At 53.7% G+C, this 22,515-nt stretch overlaps 1 protein-coding gene across 1 annotated transcript in view; it reads right to left on the reverse strand.

Moving 5' to 3' along the window:
* Positions 1-1,239: 1,239 nt before the first annotated feature.
* Positions 1,240-22,515, reverse strand: part of LOC145340552 (autophagy-related protein 2 homolog A-like) — a gene marked incomplete at its 5' end in the record, with an annotated part of 34,622 nt that continues 13,346 nt past the window's right edge. The window contains 9 exons of the mRNA XM_080185024.1: positions 1,240-1,337; positions 5,119-5,377; positions 7,665-7,835; positions 8,895-8,993; positions 10,532-10,694; positions 15,657-15,936; positions 16,667-16,751; positions 19,643-19,794; positions 21,246-21,407. Coding sequence (XP_080041150.1) covers positions 1,240-1,337; positions 5,119-5,377; positions 7,665-7,835; positions 8,895-8,993; positions 10,532-10,694; positions 15,657-15,936; positions 16,667-16,751; positions 19,643-19,794; positions 21,246-21,407 — 1,469 coding nt within the window. The remainder of the gene's footprint in view (positions 1,338-5,118; positions 5,378-7,664; positions 7,836-8,894; positions 8,994-10,531; positions 10,695-15,656; positions 15,937-16,666; positions 16,752-19,642; positions 19,795-21,245; positions 21,408-22,515) is intronic.

A 22,515-nucleotide genomic window follows, 5' to 3' on the forward strand; every position in this document is an offset into this window, starting at 1 on the left:
GCGCGTGCGCTCTCTCCCACACTCTCTCTCCTTCCTACGCTCTTCATCCATCCCCTGCACCCACCCCCCACACCAAACCTTAACCTCCGACACCACCACTTCCCCCAGCCACCCCGTTCCGACAGGAAAACCCCCCCGCACTACACTGTGCACTGTCTCACCCCGAGGGTGGCACAGTGGGTTGGCACTGCCGCCTCACAGCACCAGGGTCTGGGGCCTGCGTCACCGTCTGTGAAGAGTCTGCACGTTCTCCCCGGGTGCTCTGGTTTCTTCCCACACTCCAAAGAGGTTAGTGGATTGGCTGTGCTAAATTGATCCTCAATGTCAGGGGGAACTAGTCGGGTAAATAGCTGGGGATAGGGCCTGGGTGGATTGCTGTCAGTGCAGGATCGATTGGCTGAATGGCCTCCTTCTGCACTGTAGGGATTCATGAGTGGCAGGCCCTCAGCAATCACAGATGCTTGGCAAGTCAGCCAGGTGGTGAAGAGCTGCCTAACCCTCTCCTTCACCAGACCCGTACGCCCCCTTCCCAGCGCACAGCGCCCTCTGATCTTCTATAGTGGGGAGTCTGACATTTCATAAACCGAGCTCCCACCAAGGGAAACAGGACAGTTATCACAGAATCCCAAAAGCAGCAGGAGGAGGCCATTCAGCCCATCTTGTTGGGCACTGACTCTCCGGACAGAGCGTCTTCACAGGGTCCTGAGTGCAACTCAAGTAACCCCTCCAACAATTGAAATAACACAACATCCAGTTAATCACAGCATTGTGACCTGTCTCCCTCTACACTGTCCCCCCATCAAACACTCCCAGGACAGGGACAGCACGGGTTAGATACAGAGTAAAGCTCCCTCTACACTGTCCCCCCATCAAACACTCCCAGGACAGGTACAGCACGGGGTTAGATACAGAGTAAAGCTCCCTCTACACTGTCCCCCATCAAACACTCCCAGGACAAGTACAGCACAGGGGTTAGATACAGAGTAAAGCTCCCTCTACACTGTCCCCCATCAAACACTCCCAGGACAGGTACAGCACGGGGTTAGATACAGAGTAAAGCTCCCTCTACACTGTCCCCCCATCAAACACTCCCAGGACAGGGACAGCACGGGGTTAAGATACAGAGTAAAGCTCCCTCTACACTGTCCCCCACTCCCAGGACAGGTCCAACACGGGGTTAGAATCTCCCTGATGGGTCAGTGATCTGTGCTGTGAGGCTGGCGGATTTCAGGCTGTTACTCACTTTGGGGTGACATGTTTTCTCCCAGCTGATTTGTCAGGTGCTTTCACAACTCGGATGCAAGATATGGCTGGATTGACTCCGTCTTCGTACACCCCTGTTGGAGCAAAGTTTCAGAAGGAGCTGGCTTTCGCAACAACGTCACTGCAACGACCCCGACATGCAACTCGGCAGCCTCCCCACGCCGCGGGTCTCGCCTCTGTCTAATCCCTCCCAGCCCGACCTCCCTCAGCCACTGTTCACCCCTGGGACTGGCTGCCCAGAGTGAGAGCCACGAGCACAGGTGGCGGCTATTCAACTTCACGGGGCTTCAGACGATGCTCACGCGGATAGTGCCCGGGGAGAGTGGGGTTAGACACTCTGCCGAACTCTCCCCCCCACCCCAACCTGTGCTCCATACCCCCCTCCCACAACCTGTGCTCCATCCCAGACCGTTCAAGTCCATCGAGGCAAGGTTTGAAAGGACTTGCATTCTTGTAGTGCCATTCCCATCCCCGGGAGGGACTGCAGTGTTCCAGAGTCGATAAAGCAAGTGGAGGTGCCGCTGTTTGGTGAAATTAAATGCAGCAGCGGACTGGCAGAGTGCAAGATTCCCCCCACCCCACTGCAATGATGTTTACTCTCAGTTAATGCACGAGATTTTGTTGAACTGATCTGGGTGCCCAGGACAGTGGAGATATGGGTACACTGCCACAGGTTCTTTCAGGTCACCAGAGAAGACCATAGGATACAGAATCCCGACAGTGCAGAAGGAGGCCATTCGGCCCATCAAGTCTGCACCGACCACAATCCCACCCTGACCCTATCCCCATAACCCTACATATTTACCCTGCTCATCACCCCTGACATTAATGGCAATTTAGCATGGCCAATCCACCTAACCTACACATCTTTGGACACTAAGGGACAATTTAGCATGGCCAATCCCCCTAACCTACACATCTTTGGACACTAAGGGACAATTTAGCATGGCCAATCCACCTAACCTGTACATCTTTGGACACTAAGGGGCAATTTAGCATGGCCAATCCACCTAACCTGTACATCTTTGGACACTAAGGGGCAATTTAGCATGGCCAATCCACCTAACCGCACATCTTTGGACACTAAGGGCAATTTAGCATGGCCAATCCACCTAACCTACACATCTTTGGACACTAAGGGACAATTTAGCATGGCCAATCCACCTAACCTGTACATCTTTGGACACTAAGGGGCAATTTAGCATGGCCAATCCACCTAACCCGCACATCTTTGGACACTAAGGGGCAATTTAGCATGGCCAATCCATCTAACCTGCACACCTTTGGACACTAAGGGACAATTTAGCATGGCCAATCCACCTAACCTGCACATCTTTGGACACTAAGGGACAATTTAGCATGGCCAATCCATCTAACCTGCACATCTTTGGACACTAAGGGGCAATTTAGCATGGCCAATCCACCTAACCTACACACCTTTGACACTAAGGACAATTTAGCATGGCCAATCCACCTAACCTGCACATCTTTGAACACTAAGGGCAATTTAGCATGGCCAATCCACCTAACCTACACACCTTTGGACACTAAGGGGCAATTTAGCATGGCCAATCCACCTAACCTACACAACCTTTGGACACTAAGGGGCAATTAGCATGGCCAATCCACCTAACCTGCACATCTTTGGACACTAAGGGACAATTTAGCATGGCCAATCCACCTAACCTGCACATCTTTGGACACTAAGGCGCTATTTAACATGGCCGATTCATCTAACCTGTACAAAGGGTGGCACAGTGGTTTGCATTGCTGCCTCACAGCGCCAGGGACCCGGGTTCGATTCCCGGCTTGGGTCACTGTCAGTGTGAGTCTGCACATTCTCCCTGTGTCTGCATGGGTTTCCTCCGGTTTCCTCCCACATTCCGAAAGACGTGCAGGTTAGGGGCATTGATCCAAACAGGCACCGGAACGTAGCGACTGGGGAATTTCACAGTAACTTCATAGCAGCGTTAATGTAAGCCTTATTTGTGACTAATACATAAACATTAGACTTTTAGTTTTGGACACTAAGGGGCAATTTAGTATGGCCAATCCACCTAACCCACACATCTTTAAAGTTTTTAAAGTTCATTTATCAGTGTCACAAATTAACATTGCAATGAAGTTACTGTGAAAATCCCCTTAGTCGCCACACACTGCACGTGTTCAGGTACCCTGAGGGAGAATTTAGCATGGCCAATGCACCTAACCATCCAATGACCATCTGAATGCCCTTAATGTTGGCGAGTCCACTACTGCTGCAGGCAGGGCATTCCACGCCCTTACTACCCTCTGAGTAAAGAACCTACCTCTGACGTCCATCCTATAATTACCACCCCTCAATTTAAAGCTAAGTCCCCTCGTGCTAGCCATCACCATCTGAGGAAAAAGGCTCTCATTATCCACCCTATCTAATGCTCTGATCATTGTATATGCCTCTATGAAGTCAGCTCTTAACCTTCTTGGCCCATCCGTTTGTAACGTCAATCCCACATTCCCCATGTAACCCCCCCCACCCCCAATAACCTCTCACCCCCTCTCCCTTGTTAATCAAGAACAGTTTCCACCTCTACCTTCAAGATATTCCAAGTCTCTCTCCCGCCGCCACCTTTTGAGGAAGAAAGTTCCAGAGAGTCCGCACCCTCTGAGAGAGAACATTCTCCCATCTCCACCCAAAATGGGTCACCCCTTATTTTAAACAGTGACCACCCACCCCCACCTCTCCTGTTCTAGATTCTCCCACAAGGGGAAAGATCCTTTCCAGATCCACCCTGTCCAGACCCCCCACTCAGGATCTGAAAGGTCTCGATCTACTCACCTCTCACTCTTCTAAACTCCAGCCTAACCTCTCCGATCTTCCCTCACAGGATATCCCGCCCATTCCAAATAAGGGGGGAGCAGATTTAGAACATAGGTCATGGAACCCTACAGTACAGAAAGAGGCCCTTCGGCCCATCGAGTCTGCACCGAACACAGTCCCGCCCAGGCCCTACCCCCATATCCCTACATGTTATACCCACTCATCCCTCTAACCTACGCATCCCTGGACACTAAGGGGCAATTTCTTAGTATAGCCAATCAACCTGACCCGCACATCTTTGGACTGTGGGAGGAAACCGGAGCACCCGGAGGAAACCCACGCAGACACGAGGAGAATGTGCAAACTCCACACAGACAGTGACCCGAGCCGGGAATCGAACCCGGGACCCTGGAGCTGCGAAGCAGCTACCGTCTGCCCTGAGGACTGAGTTGAGGAGGAACTTCTTCAACACAAGGGGTTGTGAATCTGCGGAATTCCCTGCCCAGTTGAGGCTGCCTCATTGAATGTTTCTAAGGCAAGGTTAGATAGATTATTGAACAGCGAAGGAATTAAGGGTTAAGGTGAGCGGGCGGGTAAGTGGAGCTGAGTCCACTAAAAGATCAGCCATGATCTTACTGAATGGTGAAGCAGGCTCGAGGGGCCGGGATGGCCGACTCCTGCTCCTAATTCTTATGTACATGATCCACCATTTATTGCCCATCCCTTGTTGCCCTTTGGAGAGGCAGTTGAGAGTCAACCCACATTGGCTGCGGAGTCACATGTAGGCCAGACCGGGGTAAGGACGGCAGATTTCCTTCCCTGAAGGGAACCAGATGGGTTTTTCCCACAATGGGTCATCAGTAGATTCTTAATCCCAGATACTTTTTATTGACTTCAAATTCCGCTGTGGCGGGATTCAAACCCGGGTCCCCCAGAACGTTAGCTGGTTTACTGGATTAATAATCGAGCGATAACACCACTGGGCCATCGCCTCCTCTGTAGAGCCAGAGTTGAGCCTAACAAGGCTCAACGAGGGAGCCAGCGGTGCGACTCACCGTGTAGATCACTGAAGGTGGCTTCGTATTTGACAGGGCTGCTCCTGCCCTGAGCTCCCAGTTCGGTTCGACAGGTCAACTCCGTGCACTCCAGCCGGAGGGACTCCCTGCGCACGGACTTCTGGAACCAGGGCGTACGCTCGTCCTCGGGTCGGAGGTCAGGCACCGGGAACTGCAACCGGAGGTGGGCTCTGGGGGCCGTCACACGCACGGCTGTCGGCTGCCCCAGTACGGAGGTCGGCTCAGTCACCCCGGGGATCTGAAAACCAAGGGTGGGATTAGGAAGGCAGCACTGAGCTACATACAGAGACACACACACACAGACGCACATGCACACACGCACACACACCGCCAGGCACACACCCAGAACAGAAAGAGACACACATCCAAAGACCCACACACCAACAAAGCCACGCACACCAGCACACACATACATACCGATACACGCGTGCGTACACGCATGCATGCACGCACACCCCCCCCCACCCATAATCGGGCCCGTTCATCAGAGCATCGAAGGGAGAAGGAACAGGTCAAATCACTGAAACATAGAAACTGGAAGCAGGAGGAGGCCATTCAGCCCATTGCGCCTGCTCTGCCACTCAACACGATCAGGGTTGATCATCACATTCACTATCCTGATATCCCCTTCACCCCAGTGTCCCACGATCCCTTTAGTGCCACAGCTCAGCTCTGATGTCCACTGGCCAGCAGAGTTACAACCACGGTCACACACCTTCCCGGAGATTCAACACAGAGTTTCATGTTTGATGGGGGACAGTGCACAGGGAGCTTTACTCTGTATCTAAACCCCGTGCTGTACCTGTCCTGGGAGAGTTTGATGGGGGACAGTGCACAGGGAGCTTTACTCTGTATCTAACCCCGTGCTGTACCTGTCCTGGGAGAGTTTGATGGGGGAACAGTGCACAGGGAGCTTTACTCTGTATCTAACCCCGTGCTGTACCTGTCCTGGGAGTGTTTGATGGGGGACAGTGCACAGGGAGCTTTACTCTGTATCAACCCTGTGCTGTACCTGTCCTGGGAGTGTTTGATGGGGGAGACAGTGTAGAGGGAGCTTTACTCTGTATCTAACCCCGTGCTGTACCTGTCCTGGAGTGTTTGATGGGGGACAGTGTAGAGGGAGCTTTACTCTGTATCTAACCTCGTGCTGTACCTGTCCTGGGAGTGTTTGATGGGGGGACAGTGTAGAGGGAGCTTTACTCTGTATCTAACCCCATGCTGTACCTGTCCTGGAGTGTTTGATGGGGGGACAGTGTAGAGGGAGCTTTAACTCTGTATCTAACCCCGTGCTGTACCTGTCCTGGAAGTGACTGATGGGGGGACAGTGTAGAGGGAGCTTTACTCTGTATTTAACCCCATGCTGTCCCTGTCCTGGGAGTGTTGATGGGACAGTGTAGAGGGAGCTTTACTCTGTATCTAACCCCGTGCTATACCTGTCCTGGGAGTGTTTGATGGGGGGACAGTGTAGAGGGAGCTTTACTCTGTATCTAACCCCGTGCTGTACCTGTCCTGGAGTGTTTGATGGGGACAGTGTAGAGGGAGCTTTACTCTGTATCTAACCCGTGCTGTACCTGTCCTGGGAGTGTTTGATGGGGGGACAGTGTAGAGGGAGCTTTACTCTGTATCTAACCCCGTGCTGTACCTGTCCTGGAAGTGACTGATGGGGGGACAGTGTAGAGGGAGCTTTACTCTGTATTTAACCCCATGCTGTCCCTGTCCTGGAGTGTTTTGATGGGGACAGTGTAGAGGGAGCTTTACTCTGTATCTAACCCCGTGCTATACCTGTCCTGGGAGTGTTTGATGGGGGGACAGTGTAGAGGGAGCTTTACTCTGTATCTAACCCGTGCTGTACCTGTCCTGGGAGTGTTTGATGGGGGACAGTGTAGAGGAGCTTTACTCTGTATCTAACCCGTGCTGTACCTGTCCTGGGAGTGTTTGATGGGGGGACAGTGTAGAGGGAGCTTTACTCTGTATTTAACCCCGTGCTGTCCCTGTCCTGGGAGTGTTTGATGAGGGGACAGTGTAGAGGGAGCTTTACTCTGTATCTAACCCCGTGCTGTACCTGTCCTGGGAGTGTTTGATGGGGGAACAGTGTAGAGGGAGCTTTACTCTGTATCTAACCCCGTGCTGTACCTGTCCTGGAGTGTTTGATGGGGGACAGTGTAGAGGGAGCTTTACTCTGTATCTAACCCCGTGCTGTACCCTGGGAGTGTTTGATGGGAGACAGTGTAGAGGGAGCTTTACAGCCTCTTGTTCAATCCCTGTTCCATTTCTAAATCTCCCCAACTCCGATGGGAGTTTCTCCACTGGAAACATTGGCCGGAATCTAACCCCTTCATCCGCTCCAGAATCGAATCCGGGGCGGGCGGATCTCGCAGACGGAATTCTCCTCCGGTCTCCGGCGGGATTTTACAAGCCTCTCCCAAGCGAGGTCGCCAAATCCCAGCTGGCTTTCCTTCTCCAAGGCAGCCGACTATTCCCCCCCTTGTTCCAGGCCCCCCGGGGACTGGGTTATCCCTCCTTACCAGCGTATGCTCCGAGGGCCTGCCCTGGGCCGCGGGGAACCCCTGGGCTCCGTTTTGCCCAGGGTGAAGCAGGAAGTCCACCCGGTCCAGGAATCCGACGTCGATATCCGCGTGGGCCTCCTGCAGCTCGATCAGGAGCTCGGCGCTTCGCTTCGTCCTCCTGCGGCTGCCCTGTGAGGGAGCCAGACAGCGTCAGACACACACCGAGCCCCTGCCCGCCACAACCCCTGTCCCCTCCAGAGCAGCCTCTCGCCCCCCTGCCCACCCCCCCCAAAACGATGTAACTTCACCCGTCATTTAACAAACATACTTCTCCTCTGCTTCGCACTAAGTGTGCATCAATGGTGATGCCAATTCAGGGGTGCCAGTACCGCTCCCAACTCCACCAACCCTCATACTGCCGCACCGTCAGAGGGTCAGTGCTGAGGGAGCGCCGCACTGTCGGAGGGTCAGTGCTGAGGGAGTGCCGCACTGTCAGAGGTCAGTGCTGAGGGAGTGCCGCACTGTCAGAGGGTCACTGCTGAGGGAGCGCCGCACTGTCAGAGGGTCAGTGCTGAGGGAGTGCCGCACTGTCAGAGGGTCAGTGCTGAGGGAGTGCCGCACTGTCAGAGGGTCAGTGCTGAGGGAGTGCCGCACTGTCAGAGGGTTCAGTGCTGAGGGAGTGCCGCACTGTCAGAGGGTCGGTGCTGAGGGAGCGCCGCACTGTCAGGAGGGTCAGTGCTGAGGGAGCGCCGCACTGTCAGAGGGTCAGTGCTGAGGGAGCGCCGCACTGTCAGAGGGTCAGTGCTGAGGGAGTGCCGCACTGTCAGAGGGTCCAGTGCTGAGGGAGCGCCGCACTGTCAGAGGGTCAGTGCTGAGGAGCGCCGCACTGTCGGAGGGTCAGTGCTGAGGGAGTGCCGCACTGTCAGAGGGTCAGTGCTGAGGGAGTGCCGCACTGTCGGAGGGTCAGTGCCGAGGAGTGCCGCACTGTCAGTGGGAGTTTTGTGTGGGTCAACATTCACTCAACTAACTCACCACAGCTGGATTACCGCATTGTTGCCTGTGGGATCTTGCTGTGTACAGATAGGCAACACATTTCCTGCATAACAACAGTGACCACACTTCTAAAGGTAAATACATTGTTTGACAAGCGGTTTTCGATGTCTGACTCTCTGAGAAGTGCAACTGCGAAAGCCCAAGTTGGACTTTCAATAGCTTAACAGGCGCGAGGATAGTTCTGCGTCGACTTACCTTGCCCGCTGTCCTCTGGGTCAGTCTGTAGTGAGCCTGGGCACAGGGGCCCGCCCCGGATCCACAAGCCAAGGGGGAGGCCTCTCTGAACACCAGCAGCTAGACGTGGGGGTGGGGGGGGTGGGTGGAGAGAGAGAAAGACAAAGAGGGAGAGGGATCAGCAGAGGGGGTGCAAACAGACAGACCGCCCGCCGCACAGACAGGGGTGCAGACCCGAGATCGCAGTGAGCCACCGCCCTGCTGGATGTCAACAGCAGGGGGAGCATCGGGCACCAGCAGTGATGCTCCCACAGTCGACTAGCCGATATATCCACCCTGGGTGAATCTGGTGGGCGTCTGGTGCAAATTCATGTCATCCCCGCAAGGTAGAAGGGTCCATTTGGCCCATCAAGACCGCACCGAATCTCTGACAAAGTATTTTACCCAAGCCTTTCCCAGCCCAATCTCCATAGCCCCACACATTTTCCATGTCTAAATGTCTCACATCTTTGGACACTAAGAGGCAATTTTAGCATGGTCAATCCACCTAACCTACACATCTTTGGACACTAAGGGGCAATTTAGCATGGCAATCCTCCTAACCTACACATCTTTGACACTAAGGGCAATTTAGCATGGCCAATCCACCTAACATACACATCTTTGGACACTAAGGGGCAATTTAGCATGGTCAATTCCACCTAACCTACACATCTTGGACACTAAGGGGACAATTTAGCATGGCCAATCCACCTAACCTGCACATCTTTGGACACTAAGGGACAATTTAGCATGACCAATCCAACAAACCTGCACATCTTTGGACACTAAGGGACAATTTAGCATGGTCAATCCACCTAACATACACATCTTTGGACACTAAGGGGCAATTTAGCCATGGCCAATGCACCTAACCTACACATCTTTGGACACTAAGGGGCAATTTAGCATGGTCAATCCACCTAAACATACACATCTTTGGACACTAAGGGGCAATTTAGCATGGCCAATCCACCTAACCTACACATCTTTGGACACTAAGGGGCAATTTAGCATGGCCAATCCACCTAACCTGCACATCTTTGGACACTAAGGGGCAATTTAGCATGGTCAATCCACCTAACCTGCACATCTTTGGACACTAAGGGACAATTTAGCCATGGCCAATTCCACCTAACCTACACATCCTTTGGACACTAAGGGACAATTTAGCCATGGCCAAATCCACCTAACCTACACATCTTTGGACACTAAGGGGCAATTTAGCCATGGCCAATGCACCTAACCTACACATCTTGGACACTAAGATCTTTGGACACTAAGGGGCAATTTAGCCATGGCCAATGCACCTAACCTGCACATGTTTGGAAAACACAGTAAGAAGTCTGACAACACCAGGTTTAAGTCCAACCGATTTATTTAATAGTAAACTCACAAGCTTTCAAGGTTCCCCTCTTCCACCTAAACTGCACACCTTTGGACTGTGGGAGGAAACTGGAGCACCCGGAGGAAACCCACACAGACACGGGGAGAATGTGCAGACTCCACACAGACGGTGACCCAAGCCGGGAATCGAATCCGGGTCCCTGGCGCTGTGAGGCAGCAGTGCTAACCCACTGTGCCACCAGAGGAGGGAGGGTGGGGTGTTTTCCACTTACCTCTGTGTACTCTGCTGTCCGTCGCCGCTCGGCCCCAGGTCCCGCCGGGGTCCACAGACACTCCAGGATTTCCAGCGTGCCAAAGCAGACGTCCACACTCAGCAGTTGCGCTCCTCCCCCCGCCTTCTGCTCGCAAGTCAGCTGCACCGCGCCGCCCGTGAGCCTGGGGGGGGTGGTGGGAGAGGCAAGGTGCAGAACCCAAAGAGACAGCATTAGCCGTTGACAGGGCCACCAGCCTCCGAACACAACAACAATTTTGCACCTACGTTGAAGCTACGAAGGGGTTAATGAAGGCTCCCACAGTGCATCTGAGGAACGGAGCCAGGGAAACAACAGCCCACGTCAGATATGAGGTCAGGTGGCCAAACACTTGCTCAGAGAGAAGCTTCTCGAGCATTTGAGAGAAATCCACTCACCCAGATACGGAACTGCGGCACTGGGAGTGGGCTTGGATTCACGGGGGGGGGCCAGGCGCGGGCAGGGGTGGGCGCGTGAGGGCATGAGGCAACACAGAGAGAGAGCAAGACAGGTGGGATATTAAAGGGTGCGGGGAGTGAGGGGGAGAGTGGGATTAGACTGGGTGGGATATTAAAGGGTGCGGGGAGTGAGGGAGAGAGTGGGATTAGACTGGGTGGGATATTAAAGGGTGCGGGGAGTGAGGGGGGAGAGTGGGATTAGACTGGGTGGGATATTAAAGGGAGCGGGGAGTGAGGGGGGAGAGTGGGATTAGACTGGGTGGGATATTAAAGGGAGCGGGGAGTGAGGGGGGAGAGTGGGATTAGACTGGGTGGGATATTAAAGGGAGCGGGGAGTGAGGGGGAGAGTGGGATTAGACTGGGTGGGATATTAAAGGGTGCGGGGAGTGAGGGGGGAGAGTGGGATTAGACAGGGTGGGATATTAAAGGGTGCGGGGAGTGAGGGGGGAGAGTGGGATTAGACTGGGTGGGATATTAAAGGGTGCGGGGAGTGAGGGGGGAGAGTGGGATTAGACTGGGTGGGATATTAAAGGGTGCGGGGAGTGAGGGGGAGAGTGGGATTAGACTGGGTGGGATATTAAAGGGTGCGGGGAGTGAGGGGGAGAGTGGGATTAGACGGGGTGGGATATTAAAGGGTGCAGGGAGTGAGGGGGGAGAGTGGGATTAGACTGGGTGGGATATTAAAGGGCGCGGGGAGTGAGGGGGAGAGTGGGATTAGACTGGGTGGGATATTAAAGGGTGCGGGGAGTGAGGGGGAGAGTGGGATTAGACTGGGTGGGATATTAAAGGGTGCGGGGAGTGAGGGGGAGAGTGGGATTAGACTGGGTGGGATATTAAAGGGTGCGGGGAGTGAGGGGGGGAGAGGGATTAGACTGGGTGGGATATTAAAGGGTGCGGGGAGTGAGGGGGAGAGTGGGATTAGACTGGGTGGGATATTAAAGGGTGCGGGGAGTGAGGGGGAGAGTGGGATTAGACTGGGTGGGATATTAAAGGGTGAGGGGGTGAGTGGGATTAGACTGGGTGGGATATTAAAGGGTGCGGGGAGTGAGGGGGGGAGAGGGATTAGACTGGGTGGGGTATTAAAGGGTGCGGGGAGTGAGGGGGAGAGTGGGATTAGACTGGGTGGGATATTAAAGGGTGAGGGGGGAGAGTGGGATTAGACTGGGTGGGATATTAAAGGGTTCGGGGAGTAAGGGGGGAGAGTGGGATTAGACTGGGTGGGATATTAAAGGGTGAGGGGGGAGAGTGGGATTAGACTGGGTGGGATATTAAAGGGTGCGGGGAGTGAGGGGGAGAGTGGGATTAGACTGGGTGGGATATTAAAGGGTGCGGGGAGTGAGGGGGAGAGTGGGATTAGACTGGGTGGGATATTAAAGGGTGCGGGGAGTGAGGGGGGAGAGTGGGATTAGACTGGGTGGGATATTAAAGGGTGAGGGGGGAGAGTGGGATTAGACTGGGTGGGATATTAAAGGGTTCGGGGAGTGAGGGGGGAGAGTGGGATTAGACTGGGTGGGATATTAAAGGGTGCGGGGAGTGAGGGGGAGAGTGGGATGAGACTGGGTTGTGGCCAAACAGGCCATCTAAAATGGCGTTTTGTAAAGCACTCTGGGACAATTGGGCAAGAACTGAACCGACAGTCTGCAGTTTGAAAGCAGAGACAAACAGGCTGCAACCCTGACCATGAATAAACAGGATGTGCGTCATCTCCAGGATGAAAGAGACTGTCTGGTCACACTGGGTTGTGTCCCAGACATAAGGGCACCGTGACCCCTTATTTAGGAGGGAGATATGTGACCTCTGTGCCTCCAGCACCTACTGACATGGCCCGCTGGGGACACACCCAGAGATCAGTGCGGTAGCACCTGATTGGACTCTTATCGATCAGGGTGATCAAGTCCTGATATATAAAGGGGTATAAAGGGTGCTGCGCAACCAGGAATCTCTCTCTCTGACCCCATGAACGAGCTACAACACTGATGATCATCGTCAGCGATGACCAGCATGAGGACAGCCACACCCGAGAAGGAGGGAAGACCAGAGCCAGAGTGCCAGTTTATTTTAGGCTCTTCTGGTCAAACCAAGTAGACAAACTCAAATTACATGAGGACAAAGTAGAAGGGGCAGCTCCCCAAAAGGAGGGGGAACAACGGCCCGAACAGAAACAAAAAGTGCAAAGGAAACTTAATACACGTCAAATCAAAATGTGATTGTCGGGGTCTGTAACGCACCTCAGCCCCTGCGGTGCCCAGCAGGCGCGAAAGGCGTCAACTGTGCCAATGGACGCCGCGTGCTCCCTCTCCAGGGACACCCGGCTGCGAACATAGCCACGGTAGAGGGGCAGACAGTCAGGACGAACGGCCCCCCTCCCCCCGACCAGACCAAAGGACCAAACTATGCAGACGACTGCCGGGACCAGTGCACAGATAAAAGCCAATATCTGCTTGGGGACTTGCCAGTCACACAAAGTTAAGGTCCAGTATTGGACTTGAATTCTAGTATTTTCCTGTAAGAGAATTTATTGTTGGTTGGACGGGTGATTATTGATTGTGTGGGTTAAAATAAATATTGGTTGTACTAACAAGACGTCTACTCGTAGTTATTTCCACCGTATAAGGGTTAAAACAGACTGTGCGGCAGGCAACTGGGTGCTAGATTAAAGGGTGTGGGGATGAGGGGGAGAGTGGGATTAGACTGGGTGGGATATTAAAGGGTGCGGGGAGTGAGGGGGAGAGTGGAATTAGGCTGGGTGGGATATTAAAGGGTGCGGGGAGTGAGGGGGAGAGTGGGATTAGACAGGGTGGGATATTAAAGGGAGGGGGAGAGTGGGATTAGACTGGGTGGGATATTAAAGGGTGCGGGGAGTGAGGGGGAGAGTGGGATTAGACAGGGTGGGATATTAAAGGGAGGGGGAGAGTGGGATTAGACTGGGTGGGATATTAAAGGTTGCGGGGAGTGAGGGGGGAGAGTGGGGTTAGACTGGGTGGGATATTAAAGGGAGGGGGAGAGTGGGATTAGACTGGGCGGGATATTAAAGGGTGCGGGGAGTGAGGGGGAGAGTGGGATTAGACAGGGTGGGATATTAAAGGGAGGGGGAGAGTGGGATTAGACTGGGTGGGATATTAAAGGGAGGGGGAGAGTGGGATTAGACTGGGTGGGATATTAAAGGGAGGGGGAGAGTGGGATTAGACTGGGTGGGATATTAAAGGGAGGGGGAGAGTGGGATTAGACTGGGTGGGATATTAAAGGGAGGGGGAGAGTGGGATTAGACTGGGTGGGATATTAAAGGGAGGGGGAGAGTGGGATTAGACTGGGTGGGATATTAAAGGGTGTGGGGAGTGAGGGGGGAGAGTGGGATTAGACTGGGTGGGATATTAAACGGTGCGGGGAGTGAGGGGGAAGAGTGGGATTAGACTGGGTGGGATATTAAAGGGTGCAGGGAGTGAGGGGGGAGAGTGGGATTAGACTGGGTGGGATATTAAAGGGTGCGGGGAGTGAGGGGGAGAGTGGGATTAGACAGGGTGGGATATTAAAGGGAGGGGGAGAGTGGGATTAGATTGGGTGGGATATTAAAGGGAGAGGGAAAGTGGGATTAGACTGGGTGGGATATTAAAGGGTGCGGGGAGTGAGGGGGAGAGTGGGATTAGACAGGGTGGGATATTAAAGGGCGCGGGGAGTGAGGGGGAGAGTGGGATTATACAGGGTGGGATATTAAAGGGTGCGGGGAGTGAGGGGGGAGAGTGGGATTAGACTGGGTGGGATATTAAAGGGAGGGGGAGAGTGGGATTAGACTGGGTGGGATATTAAAGGGAGGGGGAGAGTGGGATTAGACTGGGTCGGATATTAAAGGGTGCGGGGAGTGAGGGGGGAGTGGGATTAGACTGGGTGGGATATTAAAGGGTTCGGGGGGTGAGGGGGAGAGTGGGATTAGACTGGGTGGGATATTAAAGGGAGGGGGAGAGTGGGATTAGATTGGGTGGGATATTAAAGGGAGCGGGGAGTGAGGGGGAGAGTGGGATTAGACTGGGTGGGATATTAAAGGGAGCGGGGAGTGAGGGGGAGAGTGGGATTAGACTGGGTGGGATATTAAAGGGAGCGGGGAGTGAGGGGGAGAGTGGGATTAGACTGGGTGGGATATTAAAGGGAGCGGGGAGTGAGGGGGAGAGTGGGATTGGATTGGGTGGGATATTAAAGGGTTCGGGGAGTGAGGGGGAGAGTGGGATTAGACTGGGTGGGATATTAAAGGGTTCGGGGAGTGAGGGGGAGAGTGGGATTAGACTGGGTGGGATATTAAAGGGTGCGGGGAGTGAGGGGGAGAGTGGGATTAGACTGGGTGGGATATTAAAGGGTGCGGGGAGTGAGGGGGAGAGTGGGATTTGACTGGGTGGGATATTAAAGGGTGCGGGGAGTGAGGGGGAGAGTGGAATTAGGCTGGGTGGGATATTAAAGGGTTCGGGGAGTGAGGGGGAGAGTGGGATTAGACTGGGTGGGATATTAAAGGGTTCGGGAGTGTGGAAAGGGTGGGATTATTTGTACGCAGTTCCAGCAGAGTCATTGGTGATGTTTATAGAGGAGAGATTCTGGTGAAAGTATTTCTTTTCTCTAGCTGTGGTGAACATCCGGACTTATTCACAAGGCCGCCCGCCACGTACCTCAGGTTGTTCAGGGGACAGGCCCTCTCAAAGTGGCCCCTCAGGTGGTCAAAGCTGCGTCCCCCGAAGATGCTGTCCCTGAAATAGGCCAGCTCGGTGAAGTACTGACCGGCGGCGCGCTGGGAAAGGCTGCCTGCTCCCGAGGGGGCTTCCGGCACGTCGGGGGGCTGGCCCAGCAGGGGGTCCAGGTGCAGCAGCGTGGCGGTTAATCCCCCGATGGTCAGCTTCAAGAGCAGCTCGGCCTTCACGCTGTCCAGCGAGGGCGATGCGGGAGATTTACCTGGCCAAACAGTCAACAGGGTTAGACAGTCGCGGGCAGGATCAGACACACGCTCGCCCGAACATCCGTTCATCCACCGGGACGTCCCAGGCAGGCAGACAAACCTCGCCCTCGCTCAGCATCTCCCTCAGTCCCTCCTCTCTGCCGCGCTGTAGTCTAGTCCCGCTTCAACACTGGAGTAGGAAGGACATCTCCCAGGGAAACAAACCTGTTCCCTCGCCAGCGAGTCTCCGCCGCTTGGCCACCTTTGCAGACACAACACAAACCCACCCCCACAACATATCCATTCACCAAAACCTTCCATTCAATATCAAACCACAGAGGTGTCAGCCCAGACACTGCTGCAACCCAACCCACTGTCCCACACTCTCCCCATAGCCCTGTATCAATCCCCAATCTAATCCCACTGCCCCACTCTCTCCCCATAGCCTTGTATCAATCCCCAAACTAATCCCACTGCCCCGCTCTCTCCCCATAGCCCTGTATCAATCCCCAAACTAATCCCACTGCCCCACTCTCTCCCCATAGTCCTGTATCAATCCCCAAACTAATCCCACTGCCCCGCTCTCTCCCCATAGCCCTGTATCAATCCCCAAACTAACCCCACTGCCCCAGTCTCTCCTCACTGTCCCCCCATACTGTAAGGGAGGATGGTTATTCCCCCATCCAGCAGAGACAGCCTGAGGAAAGGTGGCTGTCTGAATGTGCTGTGAACACCATTCTTACTCACCTTGCTGTCGGCTGACGGACTGTAAACTGGGGATAGTGCTGGGAAACACAGAGCTCCCATAGCGATGTGGACTGTTCAGCAGCATCTGCAGGGCAACAGAAACATAAAACAAGTTAATTCTGATCATCTTGGGGAGCTTTTGTTCAAATTGTAGAAGCCTGACAGCACAGAAGAGGCCCTTCTGCCCATCGAACCTGCACCAACAGACTATCTCACTCAGGCCCTCTCCCCCACCCTATACCTGTAACTCCACATGTTTACTAGGGCCCAATCCACCTAAACCACACATCTTTGGACACTAAGGGGCAATTTAGCATGGCCAATCCACCTAACATGCACGTCTTTGGACGCTAAGGGACAATTTAGCATGGCCAATCCACCTAACCTGCACGTCTTTGGACACTAAGGGGCAATTTAGCATGGCCAATCCACCTAACCCGCACATCTTTGAACACTAAGGGGCACTAAGGATATAGATAGGTTGGTGCAGTGGGCAGATAGGTGGCAGATGGCATTTAATCCTGCCAAATGCGAGGTGATGCATTTTGGACGGAATAATGCAGAGAGGAGCTATGTGATAAAAGGTAGGCCGATTAGGAGTATAGACATACAGAGGGACCTGGGAGTGCAGGTTCACAAATCCATGAAGGTTGCGTCACAAGTGGAGAAGGTTGTTAGGACGGCTTATGGGATGTTAGCCTTTATAGGAAGGGGCATAGAGTATAAAAGCTGCCGTCTAATGCTTCAGTTGTACAGAACGTTGGTTAGACCGCATTTGGAGTACTGCGTCCAGTTCTGGTCACCTTACTACCGGAAGGACGTGGAGTCTCTGGAAAGGGTGCAGAGGAGGTTTACCAGGATGTTGCCTGGCATGGGGGGACTGGGTTACGAGGAGAGATTGAAGAAACTGGGGCTATTCTCCTTGGAAAGACGGAGATTGAGAGGGGACATGATAGAAGTATATAAGATACTGAAGGGAATAGATAGAGTTAATAGTGAGAGACTGCTCCCTAGACTGGGTACGAACACGAGAGGTCATCATTTAAGGGTGAGGGGGGAGAGGTATAATTTGGAGGTGAGAAGAAGGTTCTTTACACAGAGAGTTGTGGGGGTCTGGAACGCGCTACCGAGTAGGGTGGTGGAGGCAGGAACGTTGGACTCGTTTAAGATGCAGTTAGATAGGCACATGAGTGAAACGAGAATGGAGGGATATGGTAGGGGCTATTAAATAGGGTTAAACCTCGGGAGACACCGGAAGGGCAGGCTGTAAGATTAATATTTTTGTCTTTATTCCACAGGTGGAGGTCCACCTCGTGTCAAACGAGGGGCATGCACACGGCGGGTCGTGCGTGGGCTGCTCTTGGAAGTTCCAGGAGTGGCCTAGTACTTCATGTCGGTGTGTGTGCTTGATCCTGGACCGGTAGACGGGCGCCGCAACAGCTCAGTGACTAGCACTGCTGGCTGTGCAGACACATGGATTTGGGCCTGTGTCTGTGGGAGTTTGCGCATTCTCCCTGTGGTTGCGTGGGTTTCCTCCGGGCACTCCGGTTTCCTCCCACACCCCAAAGATGTGCTCTTAGGCTAATCGGTTTTTACCAAATTGACACTATTTCTTCCCTGAATCTGACTGAGTAGGGTTCCATTCGTAGACACGCAGGGTAGAATAGGTGTAGGGTGATGCGGCAGCGCGGGCTCGTTGGGCCGAAGGGCCTGTTTCCCGTGCTGGGTTGTTCTTTGTTCTTTGTAATTTAGCATGGCCAATCCACCCTAACCTACACATCTTTGGACACTAAGGGACAATTTAGCATGGCCAATCCACCTAACCTACACATCTTTTGGACCATGGAAACAAACTGGAGTACCCGGAGGAAACCCACACAGACACGGGGAGAACATGCAGGCTCCGCACAGACAGTGACCCAAGCTGGGAATCGAACTTCTGTCTCTGGCGCTGAGATGCAGCAGTGCTAACACACCATGTCACCGTGCTGCCCTTTAAACGGTAGGTGCAAATGTGGATCCATAACCTCGGCAACTGAGAGGCCCTCCCTCATCCGAGTGCGCAGCAAGATTGAAACTGACTTTCCTCACTAACCGTGACACCATGAATAAGATTAAACACCATCCTAAATTACCCTTAGTATGCAAAGATGTGCAGGTTAGGTGGATTGGCCATGCTAAATTGTCCCTTAGTGTCCAAAGATGTGTAGGTTAGGTGGATTGGCCATGCTAAATTGTCCCTTAGTGTCCAAAGATGTGTAGGTTAGGTGGATTGGCCATGCTAAATTGTCCCTTAGTGTCCAAAGATGTGCGGGTTAGGTGGATTGGCCATGCTAAGTTGCCCCTAAGTGTCCAAAGATGTGCAGGTTAGGTGGATTGGCCATGCTAAGTTGTCCCTTAGTGTCCAAAGATGTGTAGGTTAGGTGGATTGGCCATGCTAAGTTGCCCCTAAGTGTCCAAAGATGTGCAGGTTAGGTGGATTGGCCATGCTAAGTTGCCCCTAAGTGTCCAAAGATGTGCAGGTTAGGTGGATTGGCCATGCTAAGTTGTCCCTTAGTGTCCAAAGATGTGCAGGTTAGGGGGATTGGCCATGCTAAGTTGCCCCTTAGTGTCCAAAGATGTGCAGGTTAGGTGGATTGGCCACGCTAAGTTGTCCCTTAGTGTCCAAAGATGTGTAGGTTAGGTGGATTGGCCATGCTAAGTTGCCCCTAAGTGTCCAAAGATGTGCAGGTTAGGTGGATTGGCCATGCTAAGTTGCCCCTAAGTGTCCAAAGATGTGCAGGTTAGGTGGATTGGCCATGCTAAGTTGTCCCTTAGTGTCCAAAGATGTGCAGGTTAGGTGCTAAATTCTCCTTCAGTGTACCTGAACAGGAGTGTGGTGACTAGGGGATTTTCATAGTAACTTCATTGCGGTGTTAATATAAACTGACCGGTGACACTAACAAACTAACGAACATCCCGGCTCCTGTTACTCACGCCTGCTCCCAGCGAAGGGGGCTGGTTCGGGCCGCTGCTGTAGTCGCTGTGTATCGAGCTCTCCAGGTCCACGTCTGAAAGCTCGCTCACCGACTGCACGGACGCCACGCTGCTGGTCATCGGGGCCATGGAGTAAAACATCTCCGAGGGCACTGGCAACGGGAAGAGAAGGACATTAACGGCACGGGGTTAGGATCGCGGGCTCAGGAACCTCCCGCCCGCCCCCCAGTGACCACCACTCACCAGAGCACAGGAAACCCCATCCCCATTCCCCAAGTAAGGGGGGTAAGGCCACTCAGCCCCTCCAGCATGCTCCCCCATCCAATTAGATCACGGCTAATCTGATTGGAACCACAGCTCCCCCCTCTCCCCTACCCCCCACCAGCTCCCCAACCGCACCCCCCCAACCCTCTGCACCCACACCCAGCCCCTACCCCCCCCACACCCACACCCAGCCCCTACCCCCCCCCCCCCCACACCCACACCCAGCCCCTACCCCCCCCACACCCATACCCAGCCCCATCCCCCCCCACACCCACACCCAGCCCCTCCCCACACCCACACCCAGCCCCTACCCTCCCCACACCCACACCAAGCCCCTACCCCCCACCCCCACCACTCCCTACCCCATCCCCTCACACCCACCCCCCACCACTCCCTACCCCACCTCCCCACACCCCACCCATCCCCAGCCCCCCACAACCAGCCCCCCATCACCCCCCACAACCACCCCCCCCACCACTCCCTACCCCACCCCCCACACTCTCTACCCCACCCCCCACACTCTCTACCCCACCCCCCCCACACCACCCCACCCCCAACCAATAACCTCTCCTCCTGCCCCCTCCCACTCCGCACAGTGACCCAAGCCCGGAATCGAACCTGGGTCCCTGGCGCTGTGAGACAGCAGTGCTAACCCATTGTGCCACTCTTTGTTAATCAAGAATCGATCCACCTCGTCCTTAACACTATTCAAAGCCACTGCTCCCACTGTCTCTTGAGGAAGAAAGCTCCAGATGCTCACCACTCTGAGAGACTCCCTACAGTGCAGGAGGCGGCCATTCGGCCCATCACGCCTGCACCGTCCACAATCCCACTCATTCCATAACCTCACATATTTACCCCCCCACAGCCCCCTAAGGGGCAATTTAGCATGGCCAATCCCCCTAATCTACACATCTTTGGACACTAAGGGGCAATTTAGCATGGCCAATCCACCTAACCTACACATCTTTGGACACTAAGGGGCAATTTAGCATGGCCAATCCACCTAACCTACACATCTTTGGACACTAAGGGGCAATTTAGCATGGCCAATCCACCTAACCTACACATCTTTGGACACTAAGGGGCAATTTAGCATGGCCAATCCACCCTAACCTGCACATCTTTGGACTGTGGGAGGAAACCGGAGCACGCAGAGGAAACCCACGCAGACACAGAGCAGACTCCTGCCAGCGTGAAGGGTGATAAGACTCCAGGCTGGGTTACAATCAGATCAGCCTTGATAGTATTGGATGGCGGAGCAGGTTGGAGGGGCCGAATGGCCTGATCATGCTGCGGGTTCAGACGTTCCAACGACCCTGAATGGTGAGCTCCTTACCCCCGTTCTCCGTGCCTGCAAATGAGTCCAGGTCGTCGCCCTTAGGGTGCCCCAGGCTGTGGCCTGAGTGAAGCTGCTTATTGAGGTCCTGTTCGATCAGTTTGAAGTCCTCAGGGTCCAGTGGCCGACTCTTGCTCAGTTTCTCCTTCAGCCCATTCACTTCTGCCTCGGAACGAGTAGGAGAGACAAAGAAGGAAAAATAACACACCCACACGGTTAGGACAACATAGCCATCAGCTTCAGGAAGCGTAAAGGAGAACATGCCCCGTCTACATCAACGGGGACGAAGTAGAAAGGGTCGAGAGCTTCAAATTTCTCGGTGTCCAGATCACCAACAACCTGTCCTGGTTTCCCCCACCATTCTTACCGTTAAGAAAGCCCCACCGACGCCTCTACTTTCTCAGGACGCTAAGGAAATTTGGCATGTCCGCTACGACTCTCACCAACTTTTACAGATGCCCCATAGAAAGCATCCTTTCTGGTTGTCTCACAGCTTGGTCTGGGCTCCTGCTCTGCCCAAGACTGCAAGGAACTACAAAAGGGTGGTGAATGTAGCCCCAGTCCCATCACACAAACCAGCCTCCCATCCATTGACTCTGTCTACACTTCCCGCTGCCTCGGGGAAAAGCAGCCGGGATAATCAAGGACACCACCACCACCTCCACTCTCCTCCCCACCCCCGTCCCCCCACCCCCGTCCCCCACCCCACTCCCACACACCCCGGACATTCTCTCTTCCACCTTCTTCCATCAGGAAAAAAGATACAAAAGTCTGAGGTCCCATACCGACCGACTCAGGAACAGCTTCTTCCCTGCTGCTGTCAGACTTTTGAATGGACCTACCTTATATTAAGTTGAGCTTTCTCTACACCCTCGCTGTGACTGTAACACTACATTCTGCACTCTCTCCTGTCCTTATCTATGAATGGTATGCTTTGTCTGTATAGCACGCAAAAAACAATACTTTTCACTGTATCCCGAGACACGTGACAATAATAAATCAAATCAAACGTAAAGTTGATCTTTCTCTACACCCTAGCTGTGACTGTAACACTACATTCTACACCCTCCTCTTTCCTTCTCTATGAAAGGTATGCTTGGTCTGTATAATGTGCAAGAAACAATACTTTTCACTGTATCCCAGTACGCGTGACAATAATAAATGAAATCAAACCACGTCAGACAGTCCCTCCACCACTGAGGGAGGATGTTGGTACTGTGCTCGCCATCCAGACAACTCCAGGACAGCACGGGAGGGGAGGGGAGGGGCG

Source organism: Carcharhinus amblyrhynchos, unplaced genomic scaffold (genome assembly GCF_965287045.1).
Source record: "Carcharhinus amblyrhynchos unplaced genomic scaffold, sCarAmb.v2.hapA chromosome_1136, whole genome shotgun sequence".
Taxonomy (NCBI): domain Eukaryota; kingdom Metazoa; phylum Chordata; class Chondrichthyes; order Carcharhiniformes; family Carcharhinidae; genus Carcharhinus; species Carcharhinus amblyrhynchos.